The following is a 21530-nucleotide window of genomic DNA, read 5'->3' as shown; positions in this document are numbered from 1 at the left end:
CTCCAAAGCCACAATTTCATGGCCATACTGGTACTCTTTTGGTATTTACTGAAGTTCCTATAACTGGTGGGAGTATGTGAGATGGACACCCGCTAATAGCACTAACTTATAGGTCATTTTATTATTCTCTACTGAGCATTTAACTAGAAAAGAATATGGTAGACACACTGAAAAGTGAACCTTTGAATATGCTGACTTCAACACAAAAGTGGAAAACTACAGCCTAGTGACCTAACAGTCTGATCTAATAGTTCTTGCTCTGAGATTAGATTAGATTAGGATCTGTTTTGCAAACCACTGTCCTAGTTATTGAAGAATTGAATTTTTCTACATTCCTTGCAATTTATATTTAAATGTTGAGATAGAAATGTTATAACATATTAATATTATTTAAGGTTATATTATTCAAAAATGATACAAATTTATTCTTGGCAGCTGACTGCACCAGGAGCTCAGAGGGACAGGGGATATCTTCACAACATACTATGGCTCAAGATGTATATGAACAGCACGTCATTATCCCAGATGTATACCCAGACTTTCACAACAAAGATCCATCATCGAATTCTGTTCAATGGATCCGATCTTCTGATTTATCACAGACTGTTAAGCAAAACAAAGAACACAGAAGGGGTGAAAATCAAAGACGGCAAAAGCAATTTTCATGTTCAGAATGTGGAAAAAGTTTTATCCAGAAATCAGACCTTGTTAAACATCTGAGAAGTCACAAAGGGCAGAAGCCATTTTCATGCTCACACTGTGAGAAATGTTATATCTATAAATCATATCTTATTAGACATCAGAGAATTCACACAGGGGAAAAGACATTTTCATGCTCACTCTGTGAGAAATGTTATAGCCATAAATCAGATCTTATTAGACATCAGAGAATTCACACAGGGGAGAAGACATTTTCATGCTCACACTGTGAGAAATGTTATACCTATAAATCAGCTCTTATTAGACATCAGAGAATTCACACAGGGGAGAAGACATTTTCATGCTCAGAATGTGGTAAATGTTTTCACCGTAAATCAAATTTTGTTAGACATCAGAGAATTCATACAGGTGAGAAACCATTTTCATGTTCAGAATGCGGGAAATATTTTATCCAGAAGCAAGACCTTGTAATGCATCAGAGAACTCACACAGGGGAGAAGCCATTTTCATGCTCAGAATGCGAGAAAAGTTTTAATGCTAAATCAGATCTTGTTAGACATTATAGAATTCACACAGGGGAGAAGCCATTTTCATGTTCAGAATGCGGGAAACATTTTACCCAGAAGAATGAACTTGTTATACATCAGAGAAATCACATAGGGGAGAAGCCATTTTCATGCTCAGTATGTGGGAAATGTTTCAATCGGAAATCAAATTTTGTTATACATCAGAGAATTCACACGGGAGAGAAACCATTTTCATGTTCAGAATGCGAGAAATGTTTTAATGCTAAATCAGACCTTGTTATACATCAGAGAACTCACACAGGGGAGAAGCCATTTTCATGCTCAGAATGCGAGAAATGTTTTATTGCTAAATCAGATCTTGCTAGACATCAGAGAATTCACACAGGGAAAGCGCCATTTTCATGTTCAGAATGCAGGAAATATTTTACCCAGAAGCAAGAACTTGTTATACATCAGAGAACTCACACAGGGGAGAAGCCATTTTCATGCTCAGAATGCAATAAATGTTTTAAAGCTAAATCAGTTCTTGTTAGACATCACAAAACTCATACAGGGGAAAAGCCAAAGCACTCACGTTCCAGTGCAAGCAAGGGAAATTATTTAAAGCACTAAATGATTATTGAGAAATGTATGTAATTAACAATAAATGTCTTATTCAAAAGCATATAGAAACTTATCACTTTGCTTTTAAGATGGTGCAGAAAACAACATGAAAAGCACAATAAAAAACGCACATAACTCAACACTATGTATTGTAGATTTTTGTGTGGAATTTTTATGTATTTTAACAACTCAGTCATAGTCCATGGTGAAACCACAATACAGCAATCGTAGATCCACACAAATAATTGACTTGCTGTGAATTTTTAAAGCCACACCACAGGTCAATTTCCGTGCGTACAAAATCCGCAGTGTGGTATATGATATTTGGCAGGTCTCATTGATTTTATGGGTGCTGTATTACGCTGTAACCTGCAGCATGTGCGGTAGTATAAAACTTACAAGAATAGTCCAGATTGTTACGATGGAATGAAAAAAAAAGTTGGTAAACAATAAATAACTGATTAGTTGTGAGTGTACATACTATATACTGTATATACTATACATTGGATATAAAAAGTCTACACACCCCTGTTAAAATGTCAGGTTTCTGTGATGTAAAAAAAATGAGACAAAGATAAATCATTTCAGAACTTTTTCCACCTTTAATGTAACCACTGTACCACTCAATTAAAAAACAAACTGAAATATTTTTGGTGAAGGGAATAAAACTAAAAAAAAATTAATAATGTGGTTGCATAAGTGTGCACATCCTCTTATAACTGGGGGTGTAGCTCTGTTCAGAATTAAGCAATCACATTTAACATCATGGTAAATAGGAGTCTGCATACACCTGCCATCATTTAAAGTGCCTCTGATTAACCCCAAATAAAGTTGAGTGGCTCTAGTTGGTCTTTCCTGAAATTTTCTTAGTCACATCCCACAGCAAAACCCATGGTCCACAGAGAGCTTCCAAAACATCAGAGGGATCTCATTGTTAAAAGGTATTAGTCAGGAGAAGGGTACAAAAGAATTTCCAAGGCATTATATATACCATGGAACACAGTGAAGAACTGTGGCACAACGGTGACAGAACTGGAAGTCTCTCCAAAATTGATGAAAAGACGAGAATAAAACTGGTGTCACGATCCTTGGTCATGGTCGTGACTCCTTGGGAGCCGCATGCAGTTGCCCGCAGTTTGGTGTTGTGTCAACCGCAGCTGGGGGCACTTAGTTGTTTCCCTCAAGTGCGGTTGCCACGGACAACAGGTATGCGTGCGGTTGCCCTTGGCAACGTGTGTTTGTGTGCACTTCCTTTGTCTGGTGTGCACGGGGGTTATTGTGTGCACTTCCCCTTTAAGTTGATGTTTTCCCTTCCCTGGTGTTGGAAGGGTTAACTTCCTTCCTAGTGTGTGTGTGTGCACTGGGTGTGTCTGACTGTTGGGTGTGGCTACTTGGCCCTATATAGCCTCAGTGGAAGGCAGTAGTCAGAGAGGGTGCTTCAGCCATGCTTGCTGGAGACATCCTCCTGGTTACTTTACCATCTGCCAGTGGGGGCCACCCTTCTGGTCATAAAATTATGCTACACGGTGTTATGAAGGTGTGTGTGGGGTTTCCTTATTATTGCAGCTTATGGTCCTGGGTTCCTGTGTGATGTCTGGTGTGTGCTGTGTACGTTTGTGTTCTGAACAGCAGCACTTGCACATGGGTTCCAGGCTTTGTTGTCTGTGGCAGGTGAGTGTTGTGTTGGTTGCATTTGCCTGTCACTGCCATAAGTTGTTTCTGTTCCCCTTGTAGCTTGGCCACTTTAGACTCCTGTTTCTCCGTGTCCAGGAGGAACGGGCTGTCTACCCAGCTCCTAGCTCAGGGAACGACGGAGGGTCAGTAGGGATCTGAGGTTCCTGAGTATGGGCCCTCCTACCTTTAAGGGCGGCTCATGCAGCTAGAGTCAGGGTCAGATTAGGGAAGCACTAGGAGATGACCTGCTCCCTAATTCTGTGGTTCTGGCCAAGTAGCAACCTTACAATCACCTGGCACCGCACGGCTGAGGGTTTCCCCATCCTCAGCCGTGACAACTGGTCTGGGAGGCTTCCAAGAGGCCTACAGCAACATTAAAGAAGCTGCAGGAATATTTGGCAAGTACTGGCTGTGTGGCACATGTGACCACAATCTCCCGTATTCTTCATATGTCTGGGCTATGGGTTAGAGTGGCAAGACGAAAGCCTTATCTTACGAAGAAAAACATCCAAGCCAAGCTACATTTTGCAAAAACACATCTGAAGTCTCCCAAAAGCATGGGGGAAAAGGTGTTATGGTCTAATGAAACCAAGGTTGAACTTTTTGGCCATAATTCCAAAAGATATGTTTGTTGCAAAAAACAACACTGCACATCACCAAAAGAACACCATACCCACAGTGAAGCATGGTGGTGGCAGCATCATGCTTTCGGGCTGTTTTTCTTCAGCTGAAACTGGGGCCTTAGCTAAGCTAGAGGGAATTATGAACAGTTCCAAATACCAGTCAATATTAGCACAAACTTTCAGGCTTCTGCTAGAAAGCTGAACATAAAGAGGAACTTCATCTTTCAGCATGACAAAGACCCAAACTATGCATCCAAATCAACAAAGGAATGGCTTCACCAGAAGAAGATTAAAGTTTTAGAATGGCCCAGCCAGAGCCCAGACCTCAATCCAATTGAAAATATGTGGGATGATCTGAAGAGGGCTGTGCACAGGAGATGCCCTTACAATTTGACAGATTTGGAGTGTTTTTGCAAAGAAGAGTGGGCAAATCTTGCCAAGTCAAAATGTGCCATGCTGATAGACTCATACGCCAAAAGTCTGAGTGCTGTAATAAAAGGCACTTCAACAAAGTATTAGTTTAAGGGTGTGCACACTTATGCAACCACATTATTTTATTTTTCTTCCCTCTACCTAAAAGATTTCAGTTTGTTTTTCAATTGAGTTGTACAGTTTATAGGTCACATTGAAGGTGGAAAAAGTTCTGAAATGAATTATCTTTGTCTCATTTTTTTACATCACAGAAACCTGACATTTTAACAGGGGTGTGTAAACTTTTTATATCCACTGTATATATATTCACCGCCGTTGCTAAGAAACTCTAAATTAAGATCTGGTTCAACTAATTAACTCCCAAAATCACATAATTAGTTGAATAAGGGCCCCCTGTGTGCCATCAAAATATCACAGGATGTGAGTATGAATGCTCCGGTTCTGAAAAGCCCTTAAATCTGCAACATTACAAAGCAAGCAACATGAAGACCTACCTCCTGGAGAGTGTTCTTGTTCTGGCCAACTGTTATGAAGGGTGTTTTCTTCAACAGGGAAATAATTCCTCGTTCATCCACCACATTTGTTTTCCGTGGTCTTCCCAGTCTTTTGGTGTTGCTGTTGCGTTCCTTTTTTTTTTTTAAGAATGTTCCAAACAGTTGTTTTTTGCTTAATGTTTTTGCTATCTCTCTGATGGGATTGTTTTGCTTTTTCAGCCTAATGATGTCTTGCTTCACTGATAGCAACAGCTCTTTGGATCTCATCTTGAGAGTTGACAGCAACAGATTCCAAATGCAAATAGCAGACTGGAAATGAACTCTGGACCTTTTATCTGCTCATTGTAATTGGAATAAGGAGGGAATAACACACACCTGGCCATGCAACAGCTGAGAAGCCAATTGTCCCATTACTTTTGGTCCCTTAGCAAGTGGGAGGTACATATGCAAACTGTTGTAATTCCTACACCGTTCACCTGATTTAGATGTAAATACCCTCAAATTACAGCTTTCAGTCTGCAGTTAAAGCACATCTTTTAATTTAAAATCCATTGTGGTGGTGTATAGAGCCGAAAATGTTAGAATTGCGTGGATGTCCCAATATTTATGGACCTGACTGGACCTGCTTCCACAAAATACTGATTAAGGGGTTTGATATACCTGCTTCCACAAAATACTGATTGATTGTGGATTTATGAACTAATCTTTGGAGATATGGACGCCATTAATACATTTATAACATCTGTGGACTACATCTATGGGAAACTATGGTTTGCACATTTATACATTGTTATGGACTCTTTTGGTCACTTTTTAGTCCAAAGATGGGTACCTCGGACACTTACTTGATACTATATTATCATCTCTGGTGTAACTGTATGGTTTATCACTACCATTCATACAATTTTTTTATATTAATCACCCAGACTGTTATTATTATTTATAGATTTTCTTGCACAGTTTTTCATATAACTATTACTTTGTATATCTTGCTACATATGTTTTGTATCATTATACTTTTTCCACACCATATCACTTGCATCATCAAGTTAATAATCAATTTTTGGTTGTATTTTTATTTTATTTATTTTTTTATTCTATATTTCATTTGTAGCAATTACACTGCATACTTTTTCATGTTGATCCAGTCAGGTGATCACAGTTCTGGCGCATGCGCATGAGGCTAGTGGTGGCCATTTGATTTTCTGGCATTTGCATCACTCAACGTGACCTTGTTATGTGACTGAAACATCGTTGGCGCATGCGCGTGGTGGCACCTTCTAATTCCTTCGTCACGCCTTTAGGGGCGGGTCTTGAGTTATACTATTCACCGCATTTTCTTTACAATCATGTGATGGGAGGCAAGACACATTTTCATGTTTTCAGTTCGCTTGTAATGTATTCAGCTATATACAAACCGGATTCCCAAAAAGTTGGGACACTATACAAATCGTGAATAAAAACTGAATGCAATGATGTGGAGGTGCCAACTTCTAATATTTTATTCATAATAGAACATAAATCACGGAACAAAAGTTTGAACTGAGAAAATGTACCATTTTAAGGGAAAAATATGTTGAATCAGAATTTCATGGTGTCAACAAATCCCCAAAAAGTTGGGACAAGGCCATTTTCACCACTGTGTGGCATCTCCCCTTCTTCTTACAACACTCAACAGACGTCTGGTGACCGAGGAGACTAGTTTCTCAAGTTTAGAAATAGGAATGCTCTCCCATTCTTGTCTAATACAGGCCTCTAAATGTTCAATCGTCTTGGGCCTTCTTTGTTGCACCTTCCTCTTTATGATGCGCCAAATGTTCTCTATAGGTGAAAGATCTGGACTGCAGACTGGCCATTTCAGTACCCGGATTCTTCTCCTACGCAGCCATGATGTTGTGATTGATGCAGAATGTGGTCTGGCATTATCTTGTTGAAAAATGCAGGGTCTTCCCTGAAAGAGATGACGTCTGGATGGGAGCATATGTTGTTCTAGAACCTGAATATATTTTTCTGCATTGATGGTGCCTTTCCAGACATGCAAGCTGCCCATGCCACACGCACTCATGCAACCCCATACCATCAGAGATGCAGGCTTCTGAACTGAGCGTTGATAACAACTTGGGTTGTCCTTGTCCTCTTTGGTCCGGATGACATGGCGTCCCAGATTTCCAAAAAGAACTTCGAATCGTGACTCGTCTGACCACAGAACAGTCTTCCATTTTGCCACACTCCATTTTAAATGATCCCTGGCCCAGTGAAAACGCCTGAGCTTTTGGATCTTGCTTAGAAATGGCTTCTTCTTTGCACTGTAGCGTTTCAGCTGGCAACGGTGGATGGCACGGTGGATTGTGGTCACTGACAATGGTTTCTGAAAGTATTCCTCAGCCCATTCTGTGATTTCCTTTACAGTAGCATTCCTGTTTGTGGTGCAGTGTCGTTTAAGGGCCCGGAGATCACGGGTATCCAGTATGGTTTTACGGCCTTGACCCTTACGCACAGAGATTGTTCCAGATTCTCTGAATCTTCGGATTATGTTATGCACAGTTGATGATGATAGATGCAAAGTCTTTGCAATTTTTCGCTGGGTAACACCTTTCTGATATTGCTCCACTATCTTTCTGCGCAACATTGTGGGAATTGGTGATCCTCTACCCATCTTGGCTTCTGAGAGACACTGCCACTCTGAGAAGCTCTTTTTATACCCAATCATGTTGCCAATTGACCTAATTAGTGTTAATTGGTCTTCCAGCTCTTCGTTATGCTCAAATTTACTTTTTCCAGCCTCTTATTGCTACTTGTCCCAACTTTTTGGGGATTTGTTGACACCGTGAAAATTTGAATGAACGTATTTTTCCTTTAAAATGATACATTTACTCGGATTAAACGTTTGATCTGTCATCTACGTTCTATTACAAATAAAATATTGACATTTGCCATCTCCACATCATTGCATTCAGTTTATATTCACAATTTGGGAATAAATCAGAAATAATATAGGTTGGCTCACAGTATTTTTGCATAAATGTTTTATTAATACACTAAATCAAATGTTAAAAATGTACTGGTTTTGTGCCATCATATCAGCATATATACATAAATGTGTACAAATAGGTTATTATGTGCGGAGCTCACGCACAAACCTAGATGATTGGAGTACTCCTAAAAATGAGACCAAATAGCTACAGTGAGGCTGCGAGAGATAATTGCTTGAATTAAACCGCTTGAATGTCCAGGGCATGAATATCACTTTGCCAGATAGTTGAAACAAAGGTTGCAAAATGTCTTTGCTACAGTTGCCACAGGAAGGTTCTCTATTTAAATGTCCTGTAATAAATCTTAACCGCGCTTGTTTGGCGATATTCCACTTACTGTTTGTTTGTGGGGTAAGACTTCAGACCCGCTCGCTCAGCGTCTCACTCCCTCAGCGTCCCACGTGTCCAGCCAGATAGTCGATCACTGGTTGATGACGCAGACGCCTGAAGCCGTCAAGCCCACAGAAGCTGGTTAGGCTTAGCTGGTAATTGCCTAAACCTGTCAAGTCAGCAGCAGTGGATGCAACAGGATTTTACCTTATGCTTGCGGTCATGATAAATGTAATGTCCCAGGTTTTTGATCCACTTTAGGGATAGATGGTAAATGTAGAACCTTTCCAGCGGTCTGGGACGTCTTGGAATCTTTGCAAAAGTAGAAAAATCGGAAATCGAAGAAAGTCCTCTTCTCGCTTTTTTTTTTATAAAAACCGCACCAGTAGCCTTGGTCTCTATACACACTACACACTAGACGCGTTTCGGAAACAAGTTCCTTCCTCAGTAGGTAATCACAGAATGCTGAATGTAGGCACAAGACATGACTTTAAATACCCTCTTGGGTTCAATATAAAATATGGGTTGGATTGTGGACTGGCCTGATTGCTCAGCCTCAATCAATACCTCCACAATATACACAATGGTTATTCACAGATTTGTTGCAACATATATCTTGCTGTCGCATTATATATATATATATGCATGGTCAAAGCCATACCAAAACTGTGCAAAATAAATTATAGCATATACTGAATTGACTCAATTCTGGTATTTAAGGTGTTATAGTATTAAACGGATTTAATAGAAAGTCTGGACCGGACTGTGAGCTAAGCTATTACACAGTCACCGCTTTCACCGTATATTACATGAATGGTCAATACCAGTATATCACAACACAAAAATTATATACAACAACAAATATATTTAAAAAAAAAAAATATATATATATAAAATATAAAAAATAAAAAACATAAGATATGCACCTATAAAATACAATTAAAATTGCATCATGTCACATGTTGAGATATCTGAAATGTGGAATTGGGGAGAGAGGGGAAGGGATGCAGGCGGAGTCAATGCGCTGAAAACCAGCCAAGCATTGACTCCCCGTGTATACCCACCCATCTCTCCTACAGGAACCCAAAAATTTCAATCTTCGAGTTGAGACCCTGAGGCATCAAGGATCCAAATTCGAATATTTTCTTGGACTCTTGTCTTGACATTTTAGCCACAAAATCTCCTCCTCTCCAATCTGGTTTTACCGATTGGATAGCTATATAACTCATATTACTTGGATCACCTGTTGCATCCACTGCTGCTGACTTGACAGGTTTAGGCAATTACCAGCTAAGCCTAACCAGCTTCTGTGGGCTTGACGGCTTCAGGCGTCTGCGTCATCAACCAGCGATCGACTATCTGGCTGGACACGTGGGACTCATTTTTAGGAGTACTCCAATCATCTAGGTTTGTGCGTGAGCTCCGCACATAATAACCTATTTGTACACATTTATGTATATATGCTGATATGATGGCACAAAACCAGTACATTTTTAACATTTGATTTAGTGTATTAATAAAACATTTATGCAAAAATACTGTGAGCCAACCTATATTATTACTGATTTATTCCTTCTTTTCAGTTGGTAACTGAAAGGCTGTGCTCCAGTAGTTTGTTGGTTGAGCCTTTTCTAAACATTTGATAATAGTTCCATTTTTATTCACAATTTGTTTAGTGTCCCAACTTTTTGGGAATCCGGTTTGTATATTGCAACCATTCCCCTGCACCTCACTTCCCCTGACAAAGCCATTCGGCAAAATGCTTTGGATAAGTGGGGGACACTGGGATGTTTTTTTTTCTCTCTGAAGCATCCAACAGTAGTCTGCCATCATTGTAATGCTCCATTTTCCCGGGTATCTCCTTTCCATCTCTTTAATGTCTTGGTGGAATCGTTCACCTTGTTCCTCACTCACTCACAGCTCCCACATTTTCAGGAAAGTAGTCAAGGTAGGACTGGTGGAAATGCACTTTCAAACTCATCAGGCAACCTAAAGCTTGAAATACTTTCAGCATTCATTCAACGATCTTTTTGTGAGGATGTTTGTTATTGCCTAAAGGTTTCTGTACGACTTCTTTAAATGCAATCCACCCTTCTTTTTGAGGATCCATCATGGTATTGACAAACGCTTGATCAACTATAAGCCTACTAATGTCTGGTCCGACGAACACACCTTCCTTCAATTTTGCCTCTGACAGGCCTGGAAACTTGATGACCAAGTATTTGAAGCATTCTCCATCTCTTGGAAGTGATTTTACGAATTGCTTCATCAATCCCAATTTTATGCGGAGAGGTGGTAGAAGAACTTTATAGGAAGGTACCAAAGTTTCTCAGAGTATCAAGTGTCTTTTTTTCGCCGACTGTTAGCACCTTCGGCTACCAACTCTTCTTGGTCCAGTGAGTTTGTCGGTCTCGACTGTCCCATTGACACAGAAAACAAGGGTATTTGGTATAGACCTTCAGGTCCCCACACACTTGCCAACCATGGTCTTTATATTTAAATTTACAAAGAACCAATTCCAAGTTATGGTAGGTTTCCTTCAAGTGTATGGAATGACCTACAGGTATGGAAGCGTAAAATCCACCGTTGTGGAGTAAAACTGCTTTGAGACTTCTTTTTGAAGAATCTATAAAAAGATGCCATTGCTGTGAATCATATCGGATTTTAAATTGACCCATCATACCTTCGACATCGATGCAATAAACCAACTTGTCTTCCTGGGCGAAGTAAGAAATTAACTCCTTTTCACGATGTCTGAACCATGAATATGACACTCCTAGCAACAATAAATTCCTGCTTTTCAGCCTTGATCCGAGTAACTCAGCGGCATCTTGAGGAAGATTCAAGTCTCTTACCAAATCATTCATCTCCTCCTGAGAAAACAATTTTGGTCTTGTATCATCTTTAAAGTCAAATTCTTAAGGAAAGATTAACCCCTTCTACCATTAGAAGCACAGACTCAGGGCTGAGGCTTACACATACCTCATGCTGCTGAGTATCCCAGCAGTCAGACATGTCACTTAGAACAGTACTTGTATTCGCCCCCTTTGCAGGGCGGGGGGGGGGGGGGGGGGGATGAGGGGCAGAGATTGTTTACCTGCAAATAACAACAAAGGGCCAAGAAGAGAACTAGGGAAATGAGGAAATATATTTTTTTCCCAAAAACTTGCTTAGCTTATGTATATATTGCTGACCATCAAATTTACAGTACTATATATATATATATTTTTTTAATAACTCAGACGAACCCTTTATTTTATTTTTACATTTGATATCTTAAATGCACTTTTGTGGATTAATTAATAGTAATTTGGACATTAAATTTGGTTAAAAAATATAATATAAAAACATACTAAAAATTAAAAATTGTTTATAAATTTGAAGACAATTTGGCATTTTGTGGCAAATCGTGACGTCTAGGTGTTTTTCAATATTTTTATTGTTTTCAGCACACCAAAATACATTGAAATTAGAAGAAAATATTCAAACTGCTTTTTAGTTGCAGTATATAAAAGCCACTATACAGTATAGAATATATAAATAATTACCAGCATACAGTATATAAAAGCCACAATACAAAACATAAATAAAAGCCGCCATATTGTATCAGATAAATCCTACGACAGTGGATATAAGTCTAATATGTTATATATATTATCTACATTACTGCATAGAATAATTGTAACCATAATGTGTAGTAATAAATCCTCCACAGCACACAGAATAATACCATCATACCGTGAAAAATAAGGCTTCTTTCACACTAGCATTTAAGTTTTCCGGTATTGAGTTCCATTATAGGGGCTCAATTCCGGAAAAAAACGCTTCAGTTTTGTCCCCATTGTCAATGAGGACAAAACTGAACAGAACAGAATGCTCCAAAATACATTCCGTTCCATTTAGTGGTGTTACCAGACCGGAGAGCAATATATGTTAAAGATAATACAACCGGATCCGTTCATAACTAATGCAGATGGTTGTATTATCAGTAACGGAAGCGTTTTTGCTGAACCCTGCCGGATCCAGCAAAAACGCTTGTGTGAAAGTACCATTATCCTGACAGACAATGGCAGTGACTGTTCTCATACGTCCACCTTCACCGCTGGAAACTACACGTATGTGGGAGGGGGGAAACTAGTGGGCTAAAGGACCTTTCATGATGTCATTACCATGTGACCATGTGTGAGAGAAGTCAGGCTGTGCTGTTGTAGGAGGTAAAGGACCTGTGATGATGTCATGAACATGTGACTGTGTATGGGAGGAGTCTGGAATCACAGGACTGGGTGCTATTCAGTGTATTCAGGACTTTGTTGTGCTGGTTGTGATCGGTGCTGGATGACCTGAAGTGTTGCATCGGGATGTAGTTACAGAGTGTATGCAGTGGAGCTGTCTCTGTGTCTCCTACGATAAAGGATCCGCTCAGTGGAGATCTTCTCTATAAGATCCTTCTCCTGATTGACCCATCAATGGACAGGGACAAGATGGAGGAGAGTATAATAAATCTCACCCTAGAGATCCTTTTCCGGCTTACTGGTGAGGTGAGAGGTTCTGATGATGTCACATTACATCATCTTATCTATGTTACTAACAGATGGACATGATTGGAGAGGTGATAGACTCTGGAGATGTATGGAGTGATATTTATTACTGTGTCTCTCCATAACCAGGACTACACAGTAGTGAAGAAGACCTCTAGTGAGCGCTGTCAGGTCCCTGTGTCTGAAGGATGGGGAAGAACCCTGAGCCCAATCGTGGGGCTTCCGCCTCACCCCCTGATACATGAGGAAATCAATAGAGAGAAGATCCTAGAGCTCACCAACAAGATGATTGAACTGCTGACTGGAGAGGTGACATTTCTGGGAATGCTGGGACATTATACAGGAACGCTATGAAGGGATCTGGGTGATGACTATATCATTGTGTTGTCAGGTTCCTATAAGGTGTCAGGATGTCACCATCTATTTCTCCATGGAGGAGTGGGAGTATTTAGAAGAACACAAAGATTTGTACAAGGACGTCATGATGAAGGATCACCGGCCCCTCACATCACAAGGTAATAGACATGACTAAATACATATGTCCTCTCATTATCTGTATGTAAGGAATTAATTCAGTCACTGGATGCGTTTCCTACAGTTAAGGAAGAGAGAAGAACACCAGAGAGATGTCCGAGTCCTCTTCTTCCACAGGATGGTTCAGAAGAACATAACAATATCCCACAGGATGATCAGGTAGATAAGGTCTCATGAAATGCCCCCTATGATCTGTAGGAGGCTGTGAAAATCTTATTTTATCCACCAGTATTGTATATTTTAACCTTGTATAATGAAAAAGGTGGAGATGGCAGGATTACAGCCAACCATAGACATTACATGTGGTCTGGATCTTCTGACAATTTTCTAGTTATGTAGACTGCTGGTAGGAATAAGGAACTAACAGGTTGGATTTATACAGGAGACCTGCAGATATTTGGGTCAGATATCTTCTGCTGTCCAGTCATTTTTGGTTGTCATTCTAATTACTGATCTTCCATACGACTTCTCCAACCGTCTGATGACTTCTATAATATATGTTTCACAGCTTGTGAATCTGGGTGAAGATCTGAACAATATTAATCCTACAGAGACATATGTGAGGTGTGATGAGCAGAGTATAAAGGACATTCCTACAGATAACCGCCCAGGTGAGTAGTAACCACTAAATAAAGCAGAGAAGACCCACAGATTCTACTCCTTCACTAGATACTTTTAAAGAGGTTTTCTCCTATATAGAAGAAGTGGAATAAACTGTGAAATAAAATATAACTTTTATTGACTATAACTATAGATGAGCGAATTTTTTAAAAATACGATCAGCCGGTTCGCCGAATTTTTCGGGATAAATTTGGTTTGATCAGAATATATTCATGGCAAATTATGTTGAAAACTGCTATTTCTTGGCTGCTAAGAGCCTTTATAGTGGTGTAGAACACTGTGCCTTGTAGTAATTCGCATAGGGAATCTGCTTTGGTAGTGAAATAATTCTGTGAGTCCATAGGACATGCAGATGACAGGCGTTGCTTTTAGAATCACTGCACACTTCACTTATTAGGGCAGTCACGGGGCCAAAGCTGATTAAATAACTAAAGTATGAACTCAACGTTACAGGTCGATGTTAGCGCCAAGAAGAAGCGCACTCCTTTTACAACGTCGCAGATGTAAACAGAACCTGTTCTATTAAACGCGTATACAAGTAGAGCCCCACAACAGAGTGGAGAGGGAGTCAGCAGTACGTTTTTGACGTTACTGATTAATTTGCCCTTCCTCTGATCTGTCAGAACAATAACCCACACAAAACGGATCCTGTCTGTGGAGTATACGCCTTCACTCGGTCCTCATTTGTTTAATATTCCATCAGTATTGCTAATGCCAAAAAAAAAGGACTGAATCTAAAACATATGATGACACATGAATGGAATATTGCATGCTTTCTGTGTTTTGTACCCACTCCTGCTTTTGGCTGCCAAATCATAAGCCAATTCTGAGGGGACCATACAGGCCTTACAGCCGCTACACAGACAGGATCCGTTGTGCGTCTCATTTTTCCTTCCTTCTGACAGATCAGAAGAAAGGTCAAATAAATGATGATGTCAGCCAGGCCGAAAGGCAAAATAGTGGTCCAGTCATGAAGTGGGGAGGTTGGGAACAGCTTGAGGAGAGTGGCCGAATGACAGGGTCTTGAGGTTGTGGCAGCATCAGGAGGCCAAATAGTCGCACAATGACAGAGACTGGAGGTGGCGGCCACAGCAGCATCAGGAGAAGGCAACCGAGTGGAAAGGAAGCAGCAGTATGAGGAAGCCACCGAGTGGCACAATGACAGAGTGTGGAGTTGGCAGCAGTATGAGAAAGCCACGAGTGGCACAATGACCGAGTGTGGAGGTGGCAGCAGTATGAGGAGGCCACCTAGTGGCACAATGACAGAGTCTGGAGGTGGCGGCAGCATCAGTAGGAGACCACAGAGTGGCACAATGACAGACCCTGGAGGTGGCGGCGGCAGCAGCATCAGGAGGAGGCCACAGTGCGGTACAATGACCAAGTGTGGAGGTGGTGGCAGCATTAGGAGACCACAGAGTGTCAAGGTGACATAGTGTGGAGGTGGTGGCAGCATCAGGAGGCCACAGAGTGGCAAGGTGACATAATGCAGAGGTGGCAGCAACATAAGGAGGGCACAGAACGAGGAGGCCAGAGTGGCACGATGACAAGAGATTGTGGAGGTGGCAGCAGCATGAGGGGGCCACAGAGTAGCTTTACGATGAGAGATTGTGAAGGTGGTAACAGCATGAGGAGGCAGGGGCAATATTCGAATTAGCGATATTTCACAAATATTTTGTAGAATATTCGTCAAAAATTTGTGAATTCGAGATTACATTCTTGATTGTGAAAATCGTCAATGTATTATTCACATAATGCGCGCAAAATACCGGCGTGGGTGACTTATGCTACATTTTTCAAGCTGGTATAAGTTTCCTGAGACTGGAGAAAATGGTTGGCACGGCAGAACATTAGAATAGCCTTATATGTAGATAGAGTGCTCCAATATATTTGTGCTTGCGAATTTTCGGCAATTAATGATGTGCATATTTTTTTCGCAATACATGCAACTAGTATAGTATAGTAAGGGACAGGCAACTTTTCTATTGGTTGCTAGGGATGTTGCTAAGCTGTGACAAAGCCTTCTCATCGGCCCACAAGCTAGAAAAAGGGGGGGATAATAACCTGATGTGTACTGTGTAAAAAAAAAAAAAAAAAAGAATATTCATCATTACAGATATATAGCACTATATTCTAAATACGATGTGGTTATGATGGAGAAAGCATTACAAAAAACAATTTCTCTCCACCTGGAGACGAATCCTGTCAAGATTGATGCAAGTGCGGTATCGGCTGCTCATCGACCCAGATACTTCTGGGCAAACCTACCTGGCATGAACAGGCCTCTGTTAGCTACAGACAATGAGAAGACAAAGCGTCAAGATAGCTTTGAGCCCGGAAGAGTCGCGAAGTTCATCAAGATACGTCACTAAAGATTTTACAACATATAACCACAGCGCTGACCACTAAATTAATTTCGTTTTTCGACCGAAATACTTCAATAAAGATTATACCACATATAACCGCAGCGCTAACCAAGGGATTTTTTTTTCGACTGAAATAGTTCAAAAAAGATTTTACCACATATAACCACAGTGCTGTCCGCTGAATAAATTTAGTTTTTCGACCGAAATACTTCAATAAAGATTTTACCACATATAACCTCAGCGCTGACCACTAAATTTAGTTTTTGGACAGAAATACGTCAATAAAGATTTTACCACATATAACTGCAGCGCTGAATGCTGAGTACATTTTTTTTGCTGCCGAAATACATCACTAAGGGCTTGGGGCTCTCCACCTCGGCTCGCCAAAATCCATCAGTTCTCTGAAAGGTGCAGAGTCCACCACTTGGAAAGGGAGGGACTGCAGCACCAGCAACTTGGATAGAACCACATTCAGCTTCTGCGCTGTTGGATGCGTACACGCATACTGTTGTCTCTTGGCAATCGCTTCAGTGATCGATTGCCAAAGGAATGACTGACGAGGAGTAGGATGAGCAGGAGCATCAGGACCAGCAGACGATGCAGGGATGGGAGCCTCGACCACCCGAAATCGGGTGTGGCATGCCACTGGGTGATGCAGCGGTTGCTGCGGCAGGGTGGACCACCACATCGGTGCCACGGTTCTCCCAGGCCACTTTATGGTGACGCTGCATATGTTGACGCAGGGCCGTGGTGCCAACATTGGCACACTGGCCACAAGTATAACTGCAGCGCTGAACACAGAATAAATGTATAGTTTTCTACCGAAATATGCCACTAAAGGTTTTACCACAAATATTACTGCAGCGCTGAATATATTTCGTTTTTTGACCGAACTACTCCACTAAAGGTTTTACCACATATAACTGCAAAAGTGAACGTTGAATATATTTTGTTTTTGTACTGAAATAATAAAAACTGTAGAAGTGAAATGCATGTATATTTTTCATTTTGTACTGAAATAGGCCACTAAACTATTTTTACCACAAATAAATGCAACAGTGAAGTTTGTACATTTTTTCCTTTTTGTACTGAAATAGGACACTGAACGCTTTCACCACATATAACTGCAGAAGTGAAATGCGTATATATTTTCCCTTTTTATACTGAAATAGGCCACTAGACTCTTTCACCACAAATGAATGCAACAGTGAAGTGAGTATATTTTTTTTCATTTTTGTACTGAAATAGGACACTGAACGCTTTCACTACATATAACTGCAGAAGTGAAATGCGTATATATTTTTCCTTTTTGTACTGAAATAGGCCACTAAACTATTTCACCACAAATAGATGCAACAGTGAAGTGGGTATATTTTTTTCCTTTTTGTACTGAAATAGGCCACTAAACTCTTTCAACACAAATAACTGCAGAAGTTAAAAGCATATATATTTTTCTTTTTCCACAGATATAAGCCATTAAAGGCTTTTCAACATACCACTTGCACCCCAATAGCAAGAACAAATTACTGGAATGCCAGAGTTGTATAATGGCTATTTGGTTCCCCAAAAAATGTTTCCCTGCACTTGTAAATCTTTTTTTTTCTTCACAATGAGGTTTTTCTAGCAATGTCTCTAGCGACTTCTGACATCTCTCCCCGCAGTAAAATGCTGTGAAATGATTCCTCCCTATCCTTTCCGTGCACTTATAAATCGTTTTTTCAGGGTTTTATTTCACAATGAGGTTTTTCCTGTTGCTGTCACTGCATCTGTCATCTCACGTCTGTCACTGCACTCAGAATGCAGGAAAATGTCTGATTCTAAGATAGCTGCCGCATTTATAGGGCTGTGACATCACAGGGCTGGCTGGCTGCTGATTAGCTGCATCCTTGGCATTATGGGTCAGCCCGCCTTCCCAGAGTTCATTGCCCCATGTCCTCACACGTGTAGCCGCCATTATAGGAAAAATTGCAATTTGTTACCACGAAGCGTGAGGAAATCCGCATTCTTCGCAAATTAAATTTTTCATGAAATTCGGATTGAATTCCACTTCATCTGATTCGATTCACTCATCTCTATTAATAATTATTAAAACAAAGTGGTGACCACTGCATGGAGACTAAAGTACCACTGAATAAATCAAATAAATATTGCACCCCATATGTCGCATTGACAGATTGGTCCTCATCTAGTCAGGGAGTGATCAAACCAAAAATACAGTAGGGTATTTAATGGTCACTTACTTGAGCACCGCAGTCTTCAAACAGCTGATTGGAGGGGTTGGCGGGAGTCGGAGAACTACCATTCAGATATTATTACCTTTCCTGAGGATAAGACATCAGTATTTTACTCCTGGAAACCCACTTTAAGCTCTGGGTTCTTTCAATTTTTTTCAGCTGTATAGGTTTTTAATAAAACATCGCTGGGCTGAGAAATGTAGTAATCACAGCTAAGACAATGCCCCGTCAGAGGGAGAATAAACACGGATGGTATGTATAAATTGTATAATCACAGGGTACCACCTGCCTTAAAACGTAGCCTTTATTATATATTGGGCTGAGAAATAACTAGAAAAAAAAAACTTTCAACGGGACCTCTGTGAGTTTCTTGTATAAGGGTCTGTGCACATTCACCTAGAGATGCTTTGGCCATGCCTGAAGCTTTTATGTTCTTCCTATGTTTCCATGGGTTTCCTCCGAAGGTCAAGTCTGACAGCCTTTTTAACCCTATTGGGGAGCAGCCAATCTTAGTGTGTTAGTGACCAAGTAACAATGCCCCCTTTTTTATCATTGCATTTTAAGAGCCACAGCTTATTTTTATTTTTCTGTTGATATGGTCATATGAGAGGTTGCTTTTATTCTGGGAAAAGTAGTCTTTTTTTAACTGTTTTTGAAAAGAATAGAAGAAAAAAATCAGCAACTCCAGAAATTTTTGTTTTCATTAGACCACTGGTTGCCATGTTATGACAATCCTGCCAATTAGAGCAGGAACCTGGCTATCATTATACAGTTGAGTACCCTCACTAAGGTGCTAAGCGGTTAAAATTAAATATATAAAAATTTTTTGCTAATCCAGCCTTATATTTGCTCCAAAGCCACAATTTCATGGCCATAGTGGTACTCTCCTTTGGTATTTGCTGAAGTTCCTATAAGTGGTGGGAGTACATGAGATGGACACCCGTTAATAGCACTAACTTACAGGTCATTTTATGATTCTCAACTGAGCATTTAACTAGAAAAGAATATGGTAGACACACTGAAAAGTGAATCTTTGAAGATGCTGACTTCAACACAAAAGTGGAAAACTACAGCCTAGTAACCTCACATTCTTATCTAAAGGTTCTTGCTCTGAGATTAGATTAGATTAGGATCTGTTTTGCAAACCACTATCCTAGTCAGTGAAGAATTTAATTTTGCTACATTGCTTGCAATTTATATTTAAATGTTGAGATAGAAATGTTATAACATATTAATATTATTTAAGGTTATATTATTCAAAAATAATAAAATTTTTATTCTTGGCAGATGACTGCACCAGGAGCTCAGAGGGACATGGGATATCGTCACAACATACTATGACTCAAGATGTATATGAACAGCACGTCATTAACCCAGATGTATCCTCAGACTTTCACAGCAAAGATTCATCATCTGATTCTTTTCAATGGACCCGATCTTCTGATTTATCACAGACTGTTAAGCAAAACAAAGAACACAAAAGGGGTGAACATCAAAGACGGGAGCAGCAATTTTCATGTTCAGAATGTGAAAAAAGTTTTATCCAGAAATCAGACCTTGTTAAACATCTGAGAAGTCACGAAGGGCAGAAGCCATTTTCATGCTCACACTGTGAGAAATGTTATAGCTGTAAATCAAATCTTATTAGACATCAGAGAATTCACACAGGGGAGAAAACATTTTTGTGCTCACACTGTGAGAAATGTTATAGCTATAAATCAGATCTTGTTAGACATCAGAGAATTCACACAGGGGAGAAGACATTTTCATGCTCACACTGTGAGAAATGTTATAGCTATAAATCAGATCTTATTAGACATCAGAGAATTCACACAGGGGAGAAGATGTTTTCATGTTTAGAATGTGGGAAATGTTTTCACAGTAAATCAAATTTTGTTAGACATCAGAGAATTCACACAGGGGAGAAACCATTTTTATGCTCAGAATGTGGGAAATGTTTTAATTATAAATCACATCTTGTTAGACATCAGAGAACTCACACAAGGGAGAAACCATTTTCATGTTAAGAATGCAGGAAATATTTTACCCAGAAGCAAGAACTTGTGATACATCTGAGAATTCACACAGGGGAGAGACCATATTAATGCTCAGAATGTGGGAAATGTTTTTATCGGAAAACACATCATGGTTACCATGAGAAAACTCATACAGGGAAAAGGCCAAAGCTTTCAAGTTGCAGTCCGAGCAAGGGAATTTCATTTTAAGCACTAAATGATGATTGAGAAATCTATGTAATTACAAATAAATGTCTTATTCAAAAGCATATAGAAACTTATCACTTTGCTTTTAAGATGGTGCAGAAAACAACATGAAAAGCACAAAAAACACACATAACTAAACACTATGTATTGTAGATTTTGGTGTGAAATGTTTGTGTATTTTAACAACTCAGTTATAGTCCATGGTGAAACCACAATACAGCAATTGTGGATCCACACAAATAATTGACTTGCTATGAATTTTTGAAGCCACACCACAGGTCAAATTCCGTGTGTACAAAATACGCACAGTGGTATATGATATTTGGCAGGTGTCATTGATTTTGTGGGTGCTGTATTACGCTAAACCTGCAGCATGTGCGGCAGTATAAAACTTACAAGAATAGTCCAGATTGTTTTACGGTGGAATGAAAAAAAAAAGTTGTTAAAAAATAAATTACTGATTACAGTCATGTGAAAAAATTAGGACACCCTTTGAAAGCATGTGGTTTTTTGTAACATTTTTAATAAAAGGTTATTTCATCTCCGTTTCAACAATACAGAGAGATTAAAGTAATCCAACTAAACAAAGAAAACTGAAGAAAAGTCTTTTCAAGATCTTCTGTAAATGTCATTCTACAAAAAT

At 39.8% G+C, this 21530-nt stretch overlaps 2 protein-coding genes across 2 annotated transcripts in view; both read left to right on the top strand.

Moving 5' to 3' along the window:
- LOC122941924 (zinc finger protein 84-like) overlaps positions 1 to 2016 on the top strand; it is a 55736-nt gene extending 53720 nt beyond the window's left edge. The window contains exon 10 of the mRNA XM_044299423.1: positions 436 to 2016. Coding sequence (XP_044155358.1) covers positions 436 to 1799 — 1364 coding nt within the window. The 3' untranslated portion in view covers positions 1800 to 2016. The remainder of the gene's footprint in view (positions 1 to 435) is intronic.
- An 11595-nt stretch (positions 2017 to 13611) lies between these two features.
- LOC122941687 (gastrula zinc finger protein XlCGF17.1-like) lies at positions 13612 to 21232 on the top strand. The gene is made up of 2 exons (XM_044299111.1): positions 13612 to 14058; positions 19953 to 21232. Exons 1-2 carry the CDS (start codon positions 13929 to 13931, stop codon positions 20690 to 20692), a joined length of 870 nt encoding a protein of 289 aa, XP_044155046.1. The 5' UTR covers positions 13612 to 13928; the 3' UTR covers positions 20693 to 21232.
- Positions 21233 to 21530: the final 298 nt, after the last annotated feature.

This window comes from Bufo gargarizans, chromosome 6 (assembly GCF_014858855.1).
Source record: "Bufo gargarizans isolate SCDJY-AF-19 chromosome 6, ASM1485885v1, whole genome shotgun sequence".
In the NCBI taxonomy this organism is placed as follows: domain Eukaryota; kingdom Metazoa; phylum Chordata; class Amphibia; order Anura; family Bufonidae; genus Bufo; species Bufo gargarizans.
The sequence above is the reverse complement of the archived record's forward strand: the minus strand, read 5'-3'. Positions and strand labels throughout refer to the sequence as shown.